Source organism: Lynx canadensis, chromosome A1, assembly GCF_007474595.2.
Source record: "Lynx canadensis isolate LIC74 chromosome A1, mLynCan4.pri.v2, whole genome shotgun sequence".
Taxonomy (NCBI): domain Eukaryota; kingdom Metazoa; phylum Chordata; class Mammalia; order Carnivora; family Felidae; genus Lynx; species Lynx canadensis.
The window spans coordinates 196,329,402-196,351,321 of NC_044303.2; the positions used below are offsets into that span (position 1 = coordinate 196,329,402).

The 21,920-nt window shown below is 52.9% G+C and overlaps 1 protein-coding gene across 2 annotated transcripts in view; it reads left to right on the forward strand.

Moving 5' to 3' along the window:
* Positions 1-21,920, forward strand: part of ANXA6 (annexin A6) — a 51,272-nt gene that overhangs the window by 13,090 nt on the left and 16,262 nt on the right. For both annotated transcript variants that reach the window (XM_030329026.2, XM_030329017.1), the window contains exons 3-19: positions 2,665-2,755; positions 3,456-3,550; positions 4,098-4,211; positions 5,266-5,356; positions 6,292-6,371; positions 8,470-8,526; positions 9,222-9,315; positions 9,735-9,830; positions 10,972-11,030; positions 12,115-12,237; positions 13,330-13,388; positions 14,730-14,808; positions 16,425-16,506; positions 17,727-17,821; positions 18,456-18,569; positions 20,716-20,806; positions 21,524-21,603. In XM_030329026.2, coding sequence (XP_030184886.1) covers positions 2,665-2,755; positions 3,456-3,550; positions 4,098-4,211; positions 5,266-5,356; positions 6,292-6,371; positions 8,470-8,526; positions 9,222-9,315; positions 9,735-9,830; positions 10,972-11,030; positions 12,115-12,237; positions 13,330-13,388; positions 14,730-14,808; positions 16,425-16,506; positions 17,727-17,821; positions 18,456-18,569; positions 20,716-20,806; positions 21,524-21,603 — 1,500 coding nt within the window. The remainder of the gene's footprint in view (positions 1-2,664; positions 2,756-3,455; positions 3,551-4,097; positions 4,212-5,265; positions 5,357-6,291; positions 6,372-8,469; positions 8,527-9,221; positions 9,316-9,734; positions 9,831-10,971; positions 11,031-12,114; positions 12,238-13,329; positions 13,389-14,729; positions 14,809-16,424; positions 16,507-17,726; positions 17,822-18,455; positions 18,570-20,715; positions 20,807-21,523; positions 21,604-21,920) is intronic.

The window sequence follows — 21,920 nt, forward strand, 5'->3', positions numbered from 1 at the left end:
CAGGGTCCAGGCTGCTCACCAGCTGGCAGGACCTGCTGAATATTTCAGGGTGGAAAGTCCCTTCTCTGTTCTCCCCTCCCCTTGGCCATGGGTGCTGGAGGCCAGAAACCTGTCTGCACGAGGAGTGACAGGCCATCTGGGTGAGGTGGAGAAGAGGGGACAGGTACACAGATGGCACCTAGAGATGCAGAATTCTTCAGGTTGGCGTGAGGATGACCAATGGTGGGAAACCAGGCCTGGGTGATTTGAAGGACTGTCTCCTGCTTCTAAATGTGACCAGTGCTAGGGCCCCCCATCATGTCCCCCTCTTCTAGTGGCTGTGATCCTGAGGGACCCTCCTGGGATAACTAAACTGGCCGCTGTCCCCTGGAAGAGTTTATTTCCTTGTGCAAAGACATACATGGGAAACTGGCCTTGCTCCTCACCAAGCCTGTCTTGAAGGGAACATTTCGATCGAGGTTCCTGTCCGTCTTTAGATGTCCCTTCCCCCAAGACATCCCTTCCCCCATGATGGCAGTGCCTCATCTTTCGTTTGCAGCCCTGTCCTCAACACCGCGCAGGGTAGAGGTGCAGGAACAGCAACAGGGCAGAGGGTCCTCGGCTTGCTGCCGTGACCCATGCCCTCCCACCTTCTCCTCTTCTCCTTCTTTGGTCCCATGGTCTTGGCGACTTTGGGCGTCTGAACTGAGCGCTGAAGAACCTGGGCCGCCTCCCTGAATGTTCTTGCTTGCCCTTGTGCCTGGGACTTTTCCATGCTGTTTCCTGTGCCAAGCCTTCCCCCTCTCTGCTTTTCCCGTCCCCTGCCCCCAGTCCTTGGGGCCGCTCTGTCACTCCTCCTTTAGGGCTGATTTTAGAACTCACATCCAGGAAGTCTTCTTGGATTTGCTCAGAATATATTCACAGTCATTCATCCATCCTCATGCCTATCCATCCAGGAAACAGATATTCAGTGAGTACTTAGTTGTGCCAGGCTCTGTGCTAGGTGCTGGGAATGCTCGGTGAGCAAAACACACACTGCTAGGGCTTTCTCAAGGGACTGTGTCTTTTCTGGTCCCAGGATTTGGCGTGTGTTACTAACTCTCCTTCTCTGCCCAGGGGTGTGATCAGGTTGCAGGGGATTCACGGGTGGCGGGAAGAAGGCCGTGTCCCTTTTCCGGTCACCGGCCCCCTGTCAGAACTTTAAATAGCAACCCTGCGCCCACGCATGCATACCTCAGAGGGGCAGCATCTGCAAACAAACCAAGGGGGCGTCCACACAGCTGGCCAGGTCCTTCAGGGTGGGCCCTGGGGGTGCAGGAGGCTGTCAGAGGCTCATTTTTGCCTTTGCTTCTTACTCCTTTTTCTTTTAATTAAAAGTTTTTTAACACTTATTTATTTTTGAGAGTGGGGGAGGGGCAGAGAGAGGCTCTGAAGCAGGCTCAGCGCTGTGATCGTGGAGCCCGAGGCAGGGCTCAAACCCATGAACCCTGAGATCATGACCTGAGCCAAAATCAAGTCAGTCTCTTCACCGGCTGAGCCATCCAGGCACCCCTGCTTCTTATTCCATTAAGGCATGGTGTTTGTGCACCCTTAACCCTTGCACAAAGCCTTTCCTGGTTCCCTCCCTCAGCTGGAACTGGCCTCCACTGTCTTCCCAAATTACTGTGCCTCTGTCCTAGGGTATTTATTACGAGCTCGTGCTGATTTGTGTGCATGTCTCTCTTCTGGGTCCGAAGCTCATGAAAGACAGGGTCAGGTGTTCTTTCTCCCCGAATCTTCAGCCCTTAACGTTGGCCCCGGCCCAGGCTTAAGTGCCCTGTCACCATGCCGTGTGCTCAGTGCCTTGGGCTGTGGCATCCCCAGCTCTCCCAGTTCTCGGCCACTCTCCTGGCCCCATACTTCTCTGGGGCCATGTAGCTGACCCACATCTGACTTCTCTGTGAACCAGCCCATTGTGCATTCAAGTTTGATGTCTAAGATCCTCTGGCTCTGCCTCTCCTCCCTTTTACCCCAAGGACCCAGCCAGCTTGTCCTCAGATGCCAGTTGCCAGCTCAGCTTACTGGGCCCAGAAGGGCGGCACCTTGTCTTGGCATCGATTCTGAGGGTGGCTCTGGGCTTCCCTTGGGCCACGACCTCCCCCTCAGAAGCTGGCAGCTGCAAGGTTTCTAGAGCTGGAGAGCAGAGGGGAACAGACCAGAGATCTGGGGTCTGTGGGATCCCCGGCAAGAGGCTTTCCTTCTTTGGGCTTGGTTTGTTTTCGTGATAACAGATCATCTTAAGTGCTCCTACGAGTTGGAAACACATGAGTGGAGGCAAAAGGGCCTTATAAACTGTAAAGTGCCGTGAAAATAGGCAGAGCTCTCATTACTCTTGTAGGGATCATCTCTACCCCTTGCACTCAGCCTGGCTTTTCTCCCTCCTGGGTTCTGGGAAGGTTGTGCAGTACTGTGGGCTCAACGGAGCCACCCTCCCATGGGGAAATGGCACTGTCCTTGGGGACAGGCTGTGGCAGGAGGTGTAGGGAGAGTCGTCCTACCCTTGCCCAGGCTTTCTGTGGCCAGCGCTTAATTTCAGAGGAAGGGAACTCAGCCTAGACTCTGACTGTGCTCGGGCTTGAGAGTGTGACCTGGGGTTGGGGCTGGGAACTCAAGGTCAGCAGTTTACGTTCCTTTCTCTCTCCACAGGGCACCAAGTACCGGGGCTCCATTCATGACTTTCCAGACTTTGACCCCAGCCGGGACGCCGAGGCTCTGTACACGGCCATGAAGGGCTTTGGTGGGTGCTCAGCTACCAGCAGGGGAGCCCTAGGAAGGGGAGCTTGGGGACGTTCCCACATGTGGGCACAGCCCACGCCCCTGCTGGGGGCAAGGGGGCCAGTGAAATGTTGAGACGTGCTCACTGATTCTTTTGTCTCCTCTTTGTATTATTCTTCATAATTTTATAATGAACTATTCCAGACCAACCAAAAGGTCTAAATAATAGAAGCTTCACCCACCAGCCTGCCACCCACCTTGAGGAATTGCACTTGCTTCCTCGTAGAGTTGAAACCTCCTTGATAGGTCCGCTCCTGAAGCATCACTCCTGCCTTTCCTCTTGGGGTAACCACTACCCTGAACTTGGTGCTGGTTATTCTCTTTTATTTTTCTCATTGTTGAAGGAACCCTGTCTTGGGTGTTAGGATACCTGTGTTTTTCTAAGCCAGGTCTCACTGTAAAAGCTTGGATGAGCCCTTGTTCCTCTCTGGACCTCAGTTTCATCATGGGTCTGATGAGGGGGCTGGATCACAGGTCCTCCGAGCTCAGAGACTGTGGGTGCTGTGATCCTTCTCAGTAGGGGCTTGATGGGTCCCCATAGATCCTCCCCCACCCATACCACTGCCTCATGAAGGCTGGTCCTGAAGACTGCAGGGAGTAGCCCTGGTGGGCTTCCTGGAGGCAGGTTGGGGTAGGGTAACAGGTGCCCTCCTGTCTTCCAGGCAGTGACAAGGAGGCCATATTGGAGCTAATCACTTCTCGGAGCAACAGGCAGAGGCAAGAGATCTGCCAGAGCTACAAGTCCCTCTATGGCAAGGTAACCATGGCAACTGGAGGGCAGGTGGGGTGGGGCTGGGGACCTGATTTCATATGCCTGTGTGTTCATTCAGGGTCTTTCCTCTTTTATTCCAGCTCAGCCTCTGTGCTGACCGTTCTGCTTTCCTTTCTCTTCAGCCACAGATACATCTCCAACACTTGCTACATGCTTGGGCACTGTGCTCGGTGTTAGGGCTACACAGGGGAAGGAGACCTGTGAGGTGTCAGCCCTGTGGACTCACAGATAGTGGGAGACACACCCAGTGAACAAGTAAACAGACAATGCTGGGGAAGAGACACGGTGCCATGGACTTGAATCCTGCACCGCCATTTGCTAGCTGCATGATTTGGGGCAAGTTACCCGACGTCTCTAAGCCCGTGTCTTAGGGTTGATGATAGCACACGCCTCCAAAAGTGACAATTCCATGCGCTTACGTAGCCTGGTGCCTTACAGCGTAGGTGCTCATTAAATGTGATTCTTATCATAAGTGCTCCTCCCCTTCCTCCTCCGTCTCGTCCTCCCTCCCTTCCCCTGACCCTAAACACAGGACCTCATTGCTGACTTGAAGTATGAGCTGACGGGGAAGTTTGAACGACTGATTGTGGGTCTCATGAGGCCACTTGCCTATTGCGATGCCAAAGAAATTAAAGATGCCATCTCGGTAAGAAGCGTGGGTCTGTGTATGTGTGTTGCAGGCGGGGGTGTGATTAGTGGGAGGATTCTGGTCCCTGCAGCACGTACTCCATGAGCCCTGTACCCGCCAGCAGGGTGCCCTGCTGCAGGAGACAGCTTGCTCAAACCCCATCCCAGAGGGGCACCACAGTCTCCTCCAGATGGACAGAGTGGGACAGATGTCGGTGGGAGGCAGACCTCGTCAGGCGGGCCCTTGGCCCGGGCCCCAACCCAGCAGCTTACAGCCCGAGGAAGCAGGATACAGGGACATGAAGACAAATTACACTCAATACCCAAAGGCCAGGAGAATACTAAGGGAGGTCAGGAGGGCAGGCCCAGGGTGACTTGAGGGGGCGTCACAGAAAATGAGAGATCAAGTTGTGCCCAGAAGCCTGGGGAGGATTTGGTTGATTGGAGTGAGAAGGTCCTTCCGGGCCGGGTAAGAAACGTCAGGAGCGGTGGCGGAGGTGTGTTCAGGATGGGAGGGGCAGCTCGGTGTGGTCGAAGGAGCAGGTAGCCCCCCAGCAAGCAGGGAAGGATCAAAGGTACACCCTTAAGTGCACCTGGCACTTTACAGCGTGTAAAGCGCTGTCATCTTTGCCTCGGATGAGCTATCCAGCATGAATGCACTTCATATGTTGGTAAGTTCAGCGATGTGAGAGATGGCCTTCAATGTCCCGAGGAGTTTGGCAGAGCACCTGGCGTCTTTTCCATTTTACAGATGGGAAAACCGAGGCCCAGAAAGACAGTTTCTTAATGAGAGGTCACAAAGCAAGCTGCTGGCAGAGGCAGGACTAGAATCTATGTCTTTTGATGCTCAGGGCAGCAAGCGGCTCCAGTCTGGTGACCAAGAGCTATGGTAGGACCACCCTGACATTCCCTGCTGGGAACGTCATAGCTCTGGCCACTCCAGAAACCCAGCCCATGGCTGGTGGTGGCCTCCCATCCCAGCCCTGGCGCCTGTGTCCCTTCTCTTCTCCCGGGGCATCGGTACTGACGAGAAGTGCCCAGCCCCGACGCCTGTGTCCCTTCTCTTCTCCCAGGGCATCGGCACTGACGAGAAGTGCCTCATTGAGATCTTGGCTTCTCGGACCAATGAGCAGATCCACCAGCTGGTGGCAGCATACAAAGATGGTGAGATGGGCCGAAGGGGCCGTTCAGCACTTTCAGATAGGCAGTGAGGGTAATTGGAAGGGTGGGGCCCTAAGACTCTCCATCCACCTGCTTTCCTCCTTCCCTCTGATCTGTCCATCATCTCACCCGCTCATAAATAGCTGCCCTGTGCAGCACTGCTCTAGGTTCTCAGGATATGGTGGGAGGGCAAAACCCATGTCATCCTTGCCCCCTAGAACTCGCAGACTAACAAGGTGACAAGGGATACAGACGAGACGCAGGTAAACACGGTGATGACACATTGTGGTTAAGTGTTATGAAGGAAACAAACAAGGTAACAAGAATCAGACTTTAATTGGGGAGGACCTGCTCCAGACAAGTGGTCAGGGAAAGCGTGTCTTGGGAGGAAATGAGAAAGAAGGAACCTGTTGTGGAAGGAGTGGGGAGAAGATCCTGCAGGCAAAGGGAAAAGCAAGTCCAAAGGCCCTGGGGCAGAATTAATTCTGGTAGCCGGTGTGAGGCCAGAAGGGTCGAGAGCAGGACAGGGTCACATGGGGCCTTGCAGGCCAAGAGGAGGCAGTGTTTTATTCCAAGATTAGCGGGAAGCAGGGGAGCTCATGATCAGAGAGGGCTTCAAGAGTCACCTTTGTTGCTGTGGATTGGAGGGCGAGGGGAGCAGAAGCAGGAGGGAACAGTTAGAAGGCCGTAGCCACCGTCCAGGTGAGCAGCCATGGTACCCTGGGTAGATGGCACAGGTGGGGATAAGGGAAGTGGGCAGATTCCATCTCAGTGTGTCAGGGTCAGTACAAAGCACTGTGAAAGATACATCCTGGGTCTTTCCCCGGCCATCATGGAGACTGGGTTTTGGGATTTGTAACAAATATCTGATCATCTTGGATAATGGATCCCTGAGGTCTCATGGGGATGGGACTAGAACTTGTGTTCCTTCCCTGCAGCCTATGAGCGAGACCTGGAGGCTGACATCCTTGGCGACACCTCTGGCCACTTCCAGAAGATGCTCGTGGTCCTGCTCCAGGTTGGTCTACGTGGGGGCCCTCCCTGGAGCTCTCTACCAGAGTGCGGGCAGAGGGCTGTGGGCACCTTCTGCCTGTTGTCCCAGACAGGGTGGTCTGTGAGGGGCTCCTCGGTGGCTCCTCAGGTATAAAGTCCTCGCAAGCTGTGGCCGCTCCCTCCCCCAGCTGCCCTTTTATCCTCGAATTTGAGATGGGTTCTCTCTGGCTCATGTGGGTATAGAATCTGAGCATCCAGGGGACTGCTCTGTTGTCCTCGGTTTGTAGAAGCGAGAAGACGACCCGCATTTCTCTGTCTCACGTCCCTTCTCTTTTGTGCCCAGGAATATTCTCTCCTATGGCCTTCCTCTCCCCACCCTCTCTCTCGCCCCTCCCACTCCTCTCCAGGCCTCTCTCCTGCCATTGTTTTCCCAGCCCGTGTTTGACACGGCTGGCACGTCCCTGTGTCGCCAGCAGAGATGTGGCCTTTCTGGGGCTGCCTGCATTGCATCTCCCACAGCCAACCCCCGCCACCCCTGCCTCCCACCCACGGGTACTTAAAAAGGGACCGTGAAGAGGCTGCAGATGGTGTCCACAGCCCACTTCAATCTGCCAAGTTTTTTTTTTCTGTTGGTTTTCCCATACAATGTGTTTAAAAATTTTTTTAAATGTTTATTCATTTTGAGAGAGAGAGGGAGAGAGAGTGGGAGGGGCAGAGAGAGAGGGAGACACAGAATCCGAAGCAGGTTGCAGGCTCTCAGCTGTCAGCACAGAGCCAGATGCGGGGCTCAAACTCACGGACTGTGAGATCATGACCTGAGCTGAAGTCGGACGCTCAACCGACTGGGCCACCCAGGCGCCCCCACAATGTGTTTTTTTTTTTTTTTTTTTAAATGCTTTGAGTTAGTTGCTAACATTTAAAAATAGAGAGCTTTTGCTCAAAAGCCAGATTTCTACACTCTTTTGAATACCTGAAAGTTCTGGCAATAGCAGGCTTGTGTTCTCTGTGACGGCAGGGGGCTAGAAAACATGTCCCGCTCCACTGCCCCACCTTCACCTGCCCGGCTGCCCAGAAGTCTCTGTGACCACAGGCTCTGTGGGGACAGGTATTGAGAAGTTTGAAGCCCAGCTCCAAGGACCAAACTTTTAGGAAGTTTTATATAGAAATTCGGCCACTTCTTTGTTTCTTTCACCTCGTCCCTTCCCGTAACACATTCTACCACGGCTGCCACCAGGCTTTTTCTCCGTTGCCATAGCAATCCGTATCCCATATGAAGCAGCTGGGGAATGGTCAGGAACATCAGGAGTAGGAAAGTGTGACCTTTGCCCCCATGTTCAAAGCCACTTGTTCTGGAGAGGAGAGCTCCAACTCCTCCCCAGCATCTAACAGCCGGTGGGCAGTGTCGCGGCATGGATTGTAAATGTGGGTGCTCTGTCTTCTTAAGCTCAGTCCCCAAGAGAAGCAAGGGCTTTGGGATCCTGAGATGCACAATCCAGGGGGGACGAGGAGTTAAGCGGTAGGTCTGACCTGTGCCCACGTAACTAAGATGTCCAGTAAGGCTGGGCCCTGTCCCCTGGGAGTATTGTCCTTTTTCAGATGGGACACAGAGCATGGGCAGAGCAGCAGAAGCACCAGTAGGATTTGGTGCCTTCACTGCTTCTGAGCTCGGATCTCAGGGTCCAAGTCTCAGATCCTCACTGGTGAGTTCTTTGGGTTAAGTTATGGGAGCCCTCAGTAGATTGCAGACGTGCAGACTCTTTACCCCTGCAGTATCATTGTTGGAGGGCATCGTGAGCCATACCGCGACTTGTGTGGGGTCCTGTTCTCAGTACAGGCCCTTGCTTGCTCTGGGATGGGCACCTGGAGGGACCTTGGTCATTGCCCAGACTCTCCTCTTCCATCCCAGCTCTGAGGATAAAGGGAAAAGCCAGTGGGCGGGACCCTACGATTCCCTTTCACCCAGTAGGTGCTTTGGCTTTGATGTAGTGGCAGCCGTAAGTTACTGCTCCAGGACACTTCTGGGCCACCACCCTCCCTGTTTCCACCCCTGGCATCCAGGCCTTCCCCTCCCCGCCGCCCCTGGCTCTGGTATTTGAACCTCATGTCCCCGTGTCTCTGCCCAGGGAACCAGGGAGGCGGACGATGTGGTGAGCGAGGATTTGGTGCAACAGGATGTCCAGGTAAACCAGCACCAAGGGAGGCACAGCAAGGGAGCCCCGAGAGAGGGGAGGTTGGGAATCCGGGGAAGGGTCCCAGGTGAAGCAATGTGCATGAAACACCAGAAATAACCAGTTCATGGCCAGCATTTTTACAGCACGTTGTTGAAGAAAGGATTTATTATCTTTCAAAGGCACACAACGTATACAAAGTTGGTGAGATATATTTTGGAGCTTTTGTCATTCATTCATTCATTCATTTGTTCAGTTAATTAATATTTATTGAACACCTACTATGTGTCAGACACTCGGCCAAGCACTGGGGAATCACTAGTGAACAAAATCAGACAGTGTTGGGAGAGACAGGCATACAAACACCTTCTCTATGGATGTATCATTGCCTATATATCATTATAATACACAGTGGAGCAAAGCTATAGAGAAGCAGAAAACTGTAGGAGCCTAGAAGTGAGAAGGAGGGGAGGAAAGAGAACTCTGCTTTGGGGACATCAGGAAGTACTTTGAGAACAAATGGGACATTTACTCTGGGCCTTGAAGGTTGAGTAGGAGTTTCCCCAGAAAGAGAAGAAGGTATACAGGTGTATGCAAAGGTCCTGAGGCTACCAATTACTGGTATGATCAGGGATCCAGCAGCAGTTGATTGGCTTGGCCAGGGAGTTCTCTCCTCTTTCAATGAAGCCCTTCCTCTTTCCTTTCAGGACCTGTACGAGGCAGGGGAACTGAAATGGGGAACAGATGAAGCCCAGTTCATTTACATTTTGGGAAATCGCAGCAAGCAGCATCTTCGTTTGGGTAAGTTCCAGAGAAGAAAGACCTACAGCTGGTCCCTTAGGGTTGTGCCTGGAATTCCATTCTTTTTTCCTTTTCTCCTAATAGAGCACGATAGCTACTTCATCTACAACTCAAGTACTAGTCCCAGTTTTATTAGATGGTGGTCTGTACAAAGTCCTTAACAGGACACTCAACCTTTCCTTCTGAGTACCAATCCTGTCCTCATGCTGGAGTGAAGTATATGTAGTCTCACCTCATACACGGCATGGGAGCACAGTGGCTGGTGGTGTGCCAGGCCTCCTGCCAGCTAGCTCCTCAGATACCAGCCCTACCTTCATGTTGGGCACTCTAGTCCTGGCCACAGCGCCCTCCCCTCCTGAGGTCTTGGGTTCTTCTCAGTGTTATGGGAAACTCTCAACATCCTTGTCTCTCTGACTCAGTGTTTGATGAGTATCTAAAGACCACGGGGAAGCCGATTGAAGCCAGCATCCGAGGGGAGCTGTCCGGGGACTTTGAGAAGCTGATGCTGGCTGTGGGTACGTCCTGACCTTGCATTCCTAGGGGCTTTGCTGGATTCTGGGATTCTGGCCCAGGAACAGGGGGCCAAGAATGAAAAAGGGGGGTTATGTGGTATGGAGGCAGGGAGGAGAAAGTCGGATGGGCGATGGATTCTGAAGGCTGGCCAGAGCTCATGGAGGCAGGGAGGGGAGCCTCAGGCCCGGACTTCCTGCCACTCCGTCCCCCGGTGTGTGTGGGAGGGTGAGAGAGAGCGCTGAGCCTGGGGAAATAACCAGCGGGAGAGCGGACTTGGCATAGAGCATATACGGTGTGCTGGGCGCTGCACTGAGTGTTTAATCTTGAAGAAAGACCCAGGAGTGGGCATTATCTCCATTTCACAAATGAGGAAACCACATCTCACGGAGGCCGTGTCACTTGCCAGAGAGTGGTTTTGTAATGACTTGGGGGGTACTCTGAGCATGGGGCGTGCCAGGAGCTGACTAGTTGGTGGTGGAGTCAGGGTTCAAACCCAGGGGCTTCTCCCAGATCTGCCGTTGACTTGGAGCAAGTCACTGTCCTCTCTGGGTGTCAGTGTCCTCATCTGATAAATGGGGGCAGGGAGGATGGACTGCCTGACCCAGAGGCCCTTAGAAGCTGGACATTGCAGGAGTCGCTATGTCTGCACCTAGGGTAGGTAGTATGTGCGTTTTGGGGGGGGGGGAGAGCTGTATCCCCAGGCTATCCTCTTGCACAGAGCTGCCCCTACCAAGTCTGTTTCAGGCAGTCAGCCTCTAGCCTGCCCTGTCAGTAAGATCCAAAGTGATGTAGCTGCCAGTACCTCTCTGCAGCGGAGGCTAAAGAAACATCTTTCCCAGTTCCACCCCAGATGCTACCCCCCCCCCCCCCCCACCTGGCTCAGTTTGCCTGCAAAACCCCAGAGGACTAGAAAGATGAAGTGGGTTTTTGAGATGCACATTCCACGTTTCAACAGCCCCTATTTCCTGATTTCGTTATGCTCTGGGTTTGCGTTAAAAGTGGGTGGGGCCTCAGGTTATCAGGAGCCTGGTTCTTCCTGGGTTTGCACTTGGGAGTCCCCAGGGAGTAAAAACAAAGAGGGGGTCAGGCCACCCTGACCCGGAGACCGCCAGAATAACTCTGCCTCTTCCTCCCTCCTCTCAGTGAAGTGTATCCGGAGCACCCCAGAGTATTTTGCTGAAAGGCTATTCAAGGCCATGAAGGTGTGTGGTGGGGTTGGTGGGAACCAGCTGGGGTGGGGGTGGGGGGGGGTCTATACCCATCCCCATGGGACTGTAGAGATTCTTTGACAAGTCTTTGGGGCCCACTGGCCAAGGAGCCCTCAGGGGATTGGCCACTGGAGAGAGTGATGGGCACTCTTCCCAGGTGAGATCCCGAACCTCGGATGCTGTCCGGTCGTACACCTTCCCACCCAAATACCTACTCTAACTTCCTGATTGACCACAGGGTGTCATGACAGCCTGCACATGATCCATCAGCCAGATGGGCTGGAAACCCACACTCTGAAAAAATCTTAATTAACCAGAATGACTAATTAACCAGTGTACGTAGGCTAGACCACTCTGGAAGATACTTGTTCTTGTCTGCTAAGGCTCGTGATGTTTATCCCAGTGACCCAGCAATTCTACTCTGGATGTGTACCTGAGAACAGTGATTCCCACGAGTTTGTGCAGAGGACACACAGCAACTGATGACAATTCCATAGCACAACAGGGTACATGAATATAGTCATTTGTGGCCAGATGCCACAGACCCAAGGCCCCGGGAACTCAGGCCTTCCTGGCCCTGTGTGTCCAGCCCACAAGGGCAAGTGAACTGTAGCCCGTTCACTGTCTTTCACTGTGCCAGAGTAAAGCCTAGCAGCTCAGCCGGGGAGAGATGGCTCCTGTGTGCATGCATTCATGAGACTGTTCGTGGCAGTACTGGCCATATTAGGAAAGAATGAGAAACAACCCAGTGTCCGTCAGGAGTACCAGGAGAAATGAATGGACAGTGGTGTATTTACATAGTTCCGAGATGTACAGACCTAAACAGTATATGCTTAGAGTTGCAAAGTTATGGTAAAATGATAAGGAAAACCAAGAATGGGGCTGATGTTTGAATGGGGAGGGAACATCGAAGCAGGAGGGACACGTGGGGAGCTTCAGGGAGAGTGGCAATATTTTGCTTCTTTTGTTCTTCCTTTTAATGTCTCATCATGACCATGGTATTTTCACCTAAGCTGGGGGCTGTTTGCACTTGAGCCTCCGCTCACATCCCTGTCCCCCAAACCCATTTGTTTTCCAGGGCCTGGGGACCCGGGACAACACCCTGATCCGCATCATGGTCTCCCGTAGTGAGTTAGACATGCTGGACATTCGGGAGATATTCCGGACCAAGTACGAAAAGTCCCTGTATAGCATGATCAAGGTGAGCGGAGCTAACGGGGGGTACGGAGAGGAGCAGAGGGCTTGAGAGCCACTCCCAGGAGAAAAGAGCCGTCCCAGAGAGCTAGGAGTCTCTTGGGGATTCCAGGAGCCCCTGCCTCGTGGCGCATTCAGGGAATGGAAAACAATTCGATAGAGAAGCAAGCGTCTGGTGGTACTTGAGTCCCAAAGCTCCAGAGGAAGGCGGGACTGGGTCAGGAAGGGCATGCAGGCTGAATTAAGGGTGAGGACTCTATCCCAAAGGTAGGGAGAGGTCAGGCTCCAAGGGGGAGAACGCTTGGCCCCAGGCCAGGTGATTTATAGTGACTGGGGGGGGTCTAGCCCATGAGACTTGGCCAAGAGACAGAGAGAGAGAGAGAGAGAGAGAGAGCTGGGTTGTTTTCTTTTTGTGGACGAGTGAGATCAAGCTTTTATGAGGTCCAGCTACGTTCCCCAAAGTATATTTCCAAAGAGGAGTTTTATAGGTATTACGTGCAAAAATGTGCCATGAGAAATGTTTGGAAAAAACTAGTTTAAGTAAAGATAAGCACGTTGGTTTATTTTAGAACTTCTCACGGCCTTTACCCTGTCAAGTCCCGTTATGAAGCTCCAGGAGGGATATAAAATAGGCTACATCTATTTGTTCAGTTTTGGCATTTCCCGGTGTTTTTGCTCATAGAGCCCTATTTTCTTGGAGTATTTCAGTTGGAAGGGCTGGGCTGGGGATTATCTGGGGATAGTGGGGCTCTGGGGCTGGCTTTCACCGGCTTGGGAGAGCAGCGAGCATCTTCACGTTCAGTGAAATCTGCTGATGGCTCGAAAGCATCCCTTGTTGGAAGTATTTACACCACAGAAATTGGCAGTTGTTACAAATCGGGGCTTTTTTGCTTTTGTTCCCAGAGACTAGGTTGTTAAATACGTGCCAGCATTACCACTGTTTGGTGGTCTTAGCCACCACCCCCGGACAGGGGGAGAGTCGGGGCTGCTATGAATAAATGTTCACCTTCCCCTATCCGGGCCTGTGTAGAACCTTCCCTCCTAGTCCGAGGGGAGCCCAGGAGTGAGTGAGAGGTAACCTTTGTCTCTTTCTCCCCAGAACGATACCTCTGGCGAGTACAAGAGGGCTCTGCTGAAGCTATGTGGGGGTGACGATGAGTAAGTGTCTCCTTGGCCCCAGGCTGGAGGGAGTGGCCTCGGGGGGTGGCAGGCCTGGACTCCCCAGCCCTCATCCTGATGGATGGATGGATTGGATGAGCTTGGGGCTTCCTCGGTGCCGGGAACAGCGCACAGGTGAAAGTCTGTCTGTGTGTGTGAACGTGAATGTACTCTCCCAGACGTGGAGATGTCTGCTCTTGTGACCTTGGAAAGTCAGTCTGGGGGTGTGGACTGGAAGCCAGAATGTGAGGGTCCAGGCCCTGCTACTTCATAGCTGCCTTTCTGTTTCATCAGCTGTTAAATGGAAAACATACAGGTGCCTGCTCTGCGTACTCATTTGTTCATCGTACTTGTGACAAGTACCCTCTGTGAGCAGGCATTGCGGGGAAGGACCGGTGAGGCCCACAGCCCGGCGACGTACACAGACCAGTGCAGGGTGGTCTCGGGATGGGGAAAGTATACATGTCTATGAATGCACAGATCAGGGCACTAGCCCATCCTGGGGGAGGCTCCTGGAGGTAATGAGGCAGAGAGGCCCAAGGAGGAAGGTGAGGAAGAGGAGGAGGTGAAGACAGGGTCTGAAGGAGAGTGGGTGGAGGAAAGGCCTAGTGATGTGCAGGGGTAGCCTGGTTCGTTTCTGTAACCGAGGCCACACTTTTGCAGAGTGCCAGGGAAGAGAAGAGGCTGAGAGGTGGGCGGGACCTGTGGGCCTCCTCCTGGCATAGGAACCTCTCCCCGGGGTGGTGGGAGCCATTGAAGAGATTAAGTTGGGCTTGACTTGACCAGATTTGTGTGCTAGGAAGGGAGCTGTAGGTAGTCTGATTTTCCCTCCCAGGGCTTATAAGGATCCAGTTAAGTAAGGAATAGGAGAACCTCCTGTTAACCTCTGACAAGTGCCTTGGGGGTTGATTTCAGTTCAACAGACATTTACTGAGCCCTTGATATACCCAGGTGCTTTACAGGAGGCGATAAAGAGGTGACACGGCCATAAGCTGGTCATGGACTTGTTTGAAAGGGGAGACTTGGACAGAAATCACTCAAGTTATAAGGAAGAAAGGGGAGGTCAGAGGATTCGAGAAATCCCATCCTGCTGGGAACTTGGGGCCAGGAAGGCTGCTGGGCAGAACCAGCATTGCAGGGGGTCTCAAGAGAGGGTAGAAGGTTTTCAGAAATGGGGGAGAGGACTCTGAATGGATGAGGCTAGAGAGAAGGTGGAGCCAAACAGATTTACTTAAAGCCTGTGTCGGCGTATGTGTGTGTACGTGGCTGTGTGTTGTGTGTGTGGAGCCTTGCCCACGATGACGTTCCCTCCTGTCCTCTCCCCAACCCCCTCCATTCCAGTGCTGCTGGCCAGTTCTTCCCGGAGGCAGCGCAGGTGGCCTATCAGATGTGGGAGCTTAGTGCAGTGGCCCGAGTAGAGGTCAGACCCTCCCCACCTCCTGCTTGACCTCTTGACCACAAGCTTGGACTCTTCTGCTCGCACCTTCCTGCTGCTCTGTTTGGCACCCAGCCGCCCCCTGGTGGCCAACCTGAGACATTGGTTTCCCACATCTGAAGCTTCCTTGTCTTCTAGGAGTGATGAGTTTCTGGTGTGGGCATCTGATTCCTGCATTAACTTCTAACACACTGGGAAGCGTTGTGGCCCACTAACTACTAACAGGGCTTGCTGAATGGAGACATGTCTGGTTGTGTGGAGAGGCCTGTCTCATCCTGGGGCAGACAGTTGGCCTTTGGAGGCATGAAAACAGAACAGAGGGGCACCCGGAGGGGCACAGGACGATTCGAGGTTGTTCTGACCACCCGGAGTCCCAAGGTCCACAGAAGTACTTGGGGCAAACCGTTCCAGGCCCTGGTAACACTTGGTCCACATGAAAACGTTTGGAACCTTGCAATCTGTTACTCACTTACCAAGCCCCCTCTTTCTGGGCCTCTGTCTCCATGTTTAGAATGAGGTGTTAGACACAGCAAGCTCAGTGCCTTCCCAGGGCTCTTGGGCTCTGATGCTCTAGAACAGCATTTCCCAAATTACAAGGCAAGAGCTGTCATTGCAGATGACCTTAAATTATATAAGAAATGAATTAGTGTGGAGGTGGGGAGCCTCCGCGGCATTAAATAAGACTGAACCTCACGGAGTGAGAGCATTACTCCTTTTCGATTTCATCAACGCAACTCATTTTGTCAGAGAGGCCCCATTGGGTGCCACGCTCCCCAGCTTTCCTTTTTCACAAACAACTTAGCCGGCTTCAAGTTCAGAGTTTTTGGCGAGCAACGGCGTCTCGTTAAATTTGGTGATGTTTGACAACGTTGTGGTTTTCTCTTTCTTACATTTATTTTCATGGCTTATCATCTGTTTATGGCACATCATACCAATTTCCTCTTCATGAGAGCGGTGTAAAGTTATTTTCATTCATTCAGCAAATATTTTTTGAGTGCTTACTTCTGTTGTGGATACTTCGGATATCTCCAAGAACAAAATGAACAAAACTCCTTGCCCTTTAGGAGTATTTCAATGTACTTAAAAATGAACGCATTTAAGTAAAACAGAAAAGTTGAATTACATAAAAATATGAAGAAATAACATAGGATGTATGCAAATATGACATCAGGAACCTCACTTAGGAGTGACTGAAATTTGGGAGATTCTGTTCTGGTATTTCAGGATATTTTGGTTGCCTTTTCACAGGGAGGGACTCTTGAAGAGGCAGGAGGGCCTTGGGGACAGGGCACAGTTCTAAGGGACTGGGGAGGCCCCAGTGGAGCTAGGACAGAGCTGACTTCCTGGGGCAGGAAGCTGGCCACTTTTCCCTTGACCAGCACTTGCCCTGCTCCCAGGCCTGGGTCTGTCTCTCTTCCTCTCTCTTTCTCAGCTGTAGGGCAGGGGCCTGTCTGCTGTGCCTTCACCCCTGCCTCTCTCCCCCCAAGCTGCTTGGTTTGGGGCTCGTGGGGAAAGCCTCCCTTCCCTTGCATGCTCCTCTAGTGGCTTGGCCCCCAGGGGGGCCTGCAGGCACCTGCTGAGTCTCTTTCTGCTTCTTGCAGCTGAAGGGAACTGTGCGTCCAGCCGATAACTTCAGCCCTGATGCAGATGCCAAAGCGCTGCGGAAGGCCATGAAGGGACTTGGTAAGGGGACACGAAGGGGGCAGGCTGGCCTCTGGGGCAGAGGGCACGGCAGGTTTGGCAGCGGGCCAGGCAGGAGTAAGAGCTCAGGCCTCAAAGGAGGGTCCATAGAATGAGGCAAATTTTAACATAAGTCTCTAACCTCCAGAGGAGACTCCTGGCTCCCTGAGTATAGGGAGCAGGGGAGTGAGGAGGTTTGTAAGGAACTTGGCACAAGCCCTTTCTAGTGCAGAAGAAAGTACGAGGTTATAAAGCCTGGGTTCTCCCACTGGCTTTGCCTTAGACTCACTCTGTAACTTTAGGCAAGTCCTTCAACCCCTCCAAGTGTCCACCCCCTCCCTGCCATGTGTAAAAGAAGAGATGCGGACCCATTGATCCAAGAGTCCCAGTTCCGGGCTGAGAGCACCCTCTGCTGGTTATCACATCGCATTCTCCATTGGAACGCGTGGGAAGAACCACTCTAGACAGATGCCCTGTTCTCAGAAAGGCCAGCAGGCACAGAGCATCCAGAATCTGGCTACTGTCGTCCTTTCTCCCCCCAGTCCGTCTAACGGCACCTCCCAGGGGCCTTGGCTTAAGTTCTCTCCCTTCTGGGCCTCATCTTCATTTGTTTCCTGGGAATGATAATATCTACCGAGCACAGCTAGGACTGTAAGATGACAGGTATAAAAGCACTTGTGAAAGGTAGAGTCCTGTGCCAGGTCTGAGGTCCAAGGCATTAATCTGAGAGGCTGGAGGTGGTATCCTGATGTCTCCCAGAGTCAACTTGCTGTGGTTAGAAGGACTTGGGCTCCAGTTTCCAGGGAGTTGAAGAGGAGGGACACGGGGTCCCCGTGGGATTTAGATTGCCAGGCTAGAAGGATCCCCTAGTAACTACTCCGGGCTCTTCAGGGGGTAGGTGTGGAAATTGAGCCTCAGAAAGGGGCCAGGACCTGCTCAGCCGTTGCCAGAACCAGGGCTGGAACTTGGAGGCCCTGCCTCTCAACCCAGGGCTCCCTGCTCCTCTGGGGGTCTTTTTCTCAGCCAGTGAGCAGACAGATGGAAGTGCCAGGAGGAACCTTGGGGCAGTCAGTGGCTTGGGCCAGAGGCAGGCTTCCTGCAGATGCTCAGGGGCCCTAGCCAGGCTTCTACCCTGCCTAAGATTGGGACAGCCCATCCATGGGGGGACGTGGGGAAGCTGGGCCACGGGCCTCCCTCTGAGCCGTGTGGCTTTGGTGATTCAGGAACTGATGAGGACACCATCATCGACATCATCACGCACCGCAGCAACGCCCAGCGGCAGCAGATCCGCCAGACCTTCAAGTCACACTTTGGCCGGGTGAGGCTTCAGCCGGGGGCCCGGGCCCCGCACCCTCCCTCCTCCCGGGGGCGTGGCCTGTCACTGCCAGCTCTGCACAGTTGGGCACCTGGGTCTTCATGGCACTGGGGCTCCTGTGGCTCCCTGTGGCTCCCGTGTTCTTGGAGTATCTCCCACATCGGTTTCGGGCTGCCTGCAACACGTTCTCTCCATCCCCCGCTTCCTTGTGATCAGTACCTGGGGGCAGAGATGAAGGACATGAGTTGTTTTCATGTAGCATTTTCTGGATCTCGGAGCTCCAGAGGCTTCTAGGCCCCAAGGCTGAGTGTCAGTGATTATTGTGCCTTGGTGTCATGCTGGCAACTTTCCCCCGGGGTGGAAACGATGTCCTTTGGCATGTCCCTTTCCTTGCCCGCCTCCTTGCCTCCAAGGAGAGTGGGTCTTCCTGCTGGTTTTTTTTTTTTTTTTATCCCGCCCTCTTTAGCGTCCTCTAAATAGTAAACAAAGACAAACAACAGCAAAGACAGACACAGTCTCCCTCTATCCCCTGCATTCACATGGAGCCCCCATTTCCTCATTCCATATCTCCTCCCTATCCTGGGTCACATGTGAGCAAGTGCTGATGTTGGCATGACCTCAGCCCTGCCTTTTGTAGGACTTGATGGCTGACCTGAAGTCGGAGATCTCTGGAGACCTGGCGAGGCTGATTCTGGGGCTCATGATGCCACCGGCCCATTACGATGCCAAGCAGTTGAAGAAGGCCATGGAGGTATGGTGTGCGCATCGACGGGATGGGGTCTAGTCTGCAGGTGGTGGGGGGACACAGGTGCTCCTCACAAGCCCAAATGGCTTGGCTATAGCTCCTTGGCTGAGCCCTTCCCACGCCCGGTTCAAACTAGCATGAACACCAAAGGGGGTGTTGGCTCCTATAACTGAAAGATAGAGGCCTCCCATCTGGTTTTAGACATGGCTGAGTCCAGGGACTCAAATAATGGTATGTGGCCTCTTATCTCTGCCCACCTTGGTTGTCTATCCTCTGTGGTAGCTTCACTCTCAGAGACCGTTTCTCCTCGTCATAGACAGTAGGACGGCTGGTGTCTGTCCTACCAGCTAGCACCTCTGTTCCTTCTTCCTAGGTGTTCCGCCAAAATCTTGGCTTCTACTCTGGTTGATGCAAGTGAGGTCACATGCCCAGTGATCGGTGGTGTCACTGGGATCTCAGGGAGCAGTAGAGGAAGCAGAATGGATCTGGAAGGAAAACAACAGCAGTTGGATTCTGTATTCTAGTCCGGCCTCACCACTAACTTACTGTGTGATGTTGGGCCACTTGCACTAAGTTTCTATGCCTTCAGCTGTGAAATGGGAGCAGTCATCCCTGCCCTTCAGACATTAGAGTGGGTCAAGCAAGGTCATGGGCATGGAGGGCACTATTAACTCTGAAGACCTGCCCTTGTGATTGGTTAGCAAGAAAGGGCATTATGTCCTGGCGCAGCTGTTTCTGTAGCTGCTTTTCTTCCCGAGGCAGCAGCTGTACCCGGGACTGGTCTCCTTTCTAGGAGCATCCAGTAACCTGTCCCTGGCTCCATATACTAGCTCAGCTGCTTGTCTCAACCCACAAGGCAAGGCTTTTACTTTGTCCCCGTTTTACAAGTGAGGAAACTCATGTTCAGAGGCCAAATTACTTGATCAAAGTCACAGCATTATGAAATCACAGGGCGGGGATTCAGAACAACTCTGTCTGACTCTAGAGCCTGACCCAACAACCACATGAAACCACTAGGGCTTTTGGCCCGTTGAGGATTAAGAGAAGAAAACAGACATTCCCTGGGCAAAGCAAATCGAGATTATTGTCCATTTAAAATGCCCCGACAAAAAAGCAAATGATTGGAGAACACGGAGTTTAGAAGTTGAAGGGACCAGTGAGCTAACCTGACCTAACGCTTTCCATTCCCACAGTTTACAAATGGGAAACTGAGGGAGGCCCAGCACATCTGTGAGCTCGGGGAAGGGAAGGGTGGGGCTAGACCCTGGGTCTTAGGATGCTCTGAGGATCAGGCTGTCTTCCCCACGTGCTTGCTTTTAATAAAGAGCCTGTTAAGATCTCAGTCAGCCTCAGTCTGCTTGAGGTCAGAGAACCCACGGACTGGCCGACCAGCAGGCAGTAACCTCCAAGGGCGGTGAACGCTCCTTACTTTTTTTTTTTTATAGTTGTGGCCGCAGCAGCTTGTTCAGTGACTGGCACATTGCAGGTTTTTAACAGATATTTGAATCTATCGATCGATCTGTCTTGTTCACCTCCCTCCCTTCCCCCAAAGTGGGGACCTTTGAGTAGCACATCCCCCCCAAGCCACCTTAATCCAGAGGGCCTAATGTATCTGTCCATAGATCACTCATCAAATCCAAATATAAACAAATACGGCATGTTTTTTTCCTTAAAGCACAAAAATTTCTTCTTCTGGCAAAATAACATGTGAGAAAATACAGAGCAAAAAAAGAAGAAACTAGAAATCACCTGTGAGCCTTTGCCCACCCAGAGACCATAATCACTATTATACTGTGATGCATTACTTCTAATTCTTTTTATACCCTTATGTATAAATATTTATAGTCAGAGACATATGTGTATATGCCTTTTTATATGCACATACCCATATACCACATACTCTTTTCTTTTAAATTTTTGGCCCAAAGCACTTCTCATGGAAGGTTCTGGAAATCTTGACAAGCTGGCATGTTCCATCGTGATTGTGCTATCTCTGGTCTGGGGGTAAGGAGAAAATCCAGGAAGGCTTGGTGGTCTGTGTGATTGCCTCCTGGGTGGTTTCTTGGACCAGGGACCTCCTTGGCCGGGGCCCCTCAGGCCTCTGATGGGGGTCAGGGCTGTGGCTTAAGTGTTCTTCATCTTCACATTCTAGGGAGCTGGCACAGATGAAAAGGCTCTCATCGAAATCCTCGCTACTCGGACCAATGCGGAAATCCGGGCCATCTGTGAGGCCTATAAGGAAGGTGAGTGTGGGAAGCCTTGGGCCCAGTGCCGCTGGGAGGTGGTGGGAGAAGAGTGACCTCTCCAGCTCTGACGTCACCCCACTGCTCTGCCCCATCTCCCCTCACTCAGGCACGAGGCTGTGATAAGCCCCTGGGTGTGCCCAGCCCTGTGTCTGAGGAAAGGGTGCCCCAGGCAGAGAGTCGCAGCTCCACGAAGGCCTGGAGGAAACAGTGAGAGGAGAGAATGTCCAGGCCTCTGGGGGACAGGAGGGCAGCGTCCTGGGTGGGCGGCCTGTGCAGTCACTCCGAGCCCTCATCCAGAAGGCCTGTGCTTGGTCACAATATTATTTTAAAGAATCTTGAGTACCCATCAAAAACGTTGAAACTTTCCCCTTATAAGCGGCTTTAAAGCGGTAGACCTTTTGAGCAGGGGAGTGACACGGCCTGAGCCCTGCTCGTGGGTCTGACACCTGTCCTGCAGGAGGGAAGACAGGGAGGCTATGAAGCAGGAGAGGCAGGATTCCCAGAGTCCTCAGCTGGGACAGGGGGAGGGAGGTGATGGACTGGGGGCATCAGCGTCGCAATCCACAGTTCCGTGGCTGGAGGCTCCCAAGAACCAACCACAAACTCCTTCATCCCCACCACTCCTGCCAATGCGCTCTGGCTCAAGTCTGAGGTTCTAGAAGCAGCCCCCCATCCTTGCCCAGCAGCTGCCCACACACCCTCTCTCTGTCTCAGACTATCACAAGTCCCTTGAGGATGCTCTGAGCTCAGATACGTCTGGACACTTCAAGAGGATCCTCATCTCTCTGGCCACGGTGAGTGAGTTCACGGCCCCCCCCTGGGGGCCCGGGATGATGGCAGGGAGCTAGGAGCCCAGTCCTGATGAAGAAAGGGTGTCTTCCCCACCCACGTGCCTTCTCAGTCCCACTGCTGAGACCATGACTGCCTCATGTAAGGCCTTCTCCCACTGTTCACTTTCTTTTTTTTTTTTTTTTTTTTAAAGTTTATTTATTTAGAGAGAGCACACAAGCAGAAGAGGGGCAGAGAGAGAGGGAGAGAGAGAATCCCAGGTAGGCTCTGCACTGTTAGTTCAGAGGCTGACGTGTGGCTTGATCCCATGAACTTTGAGATC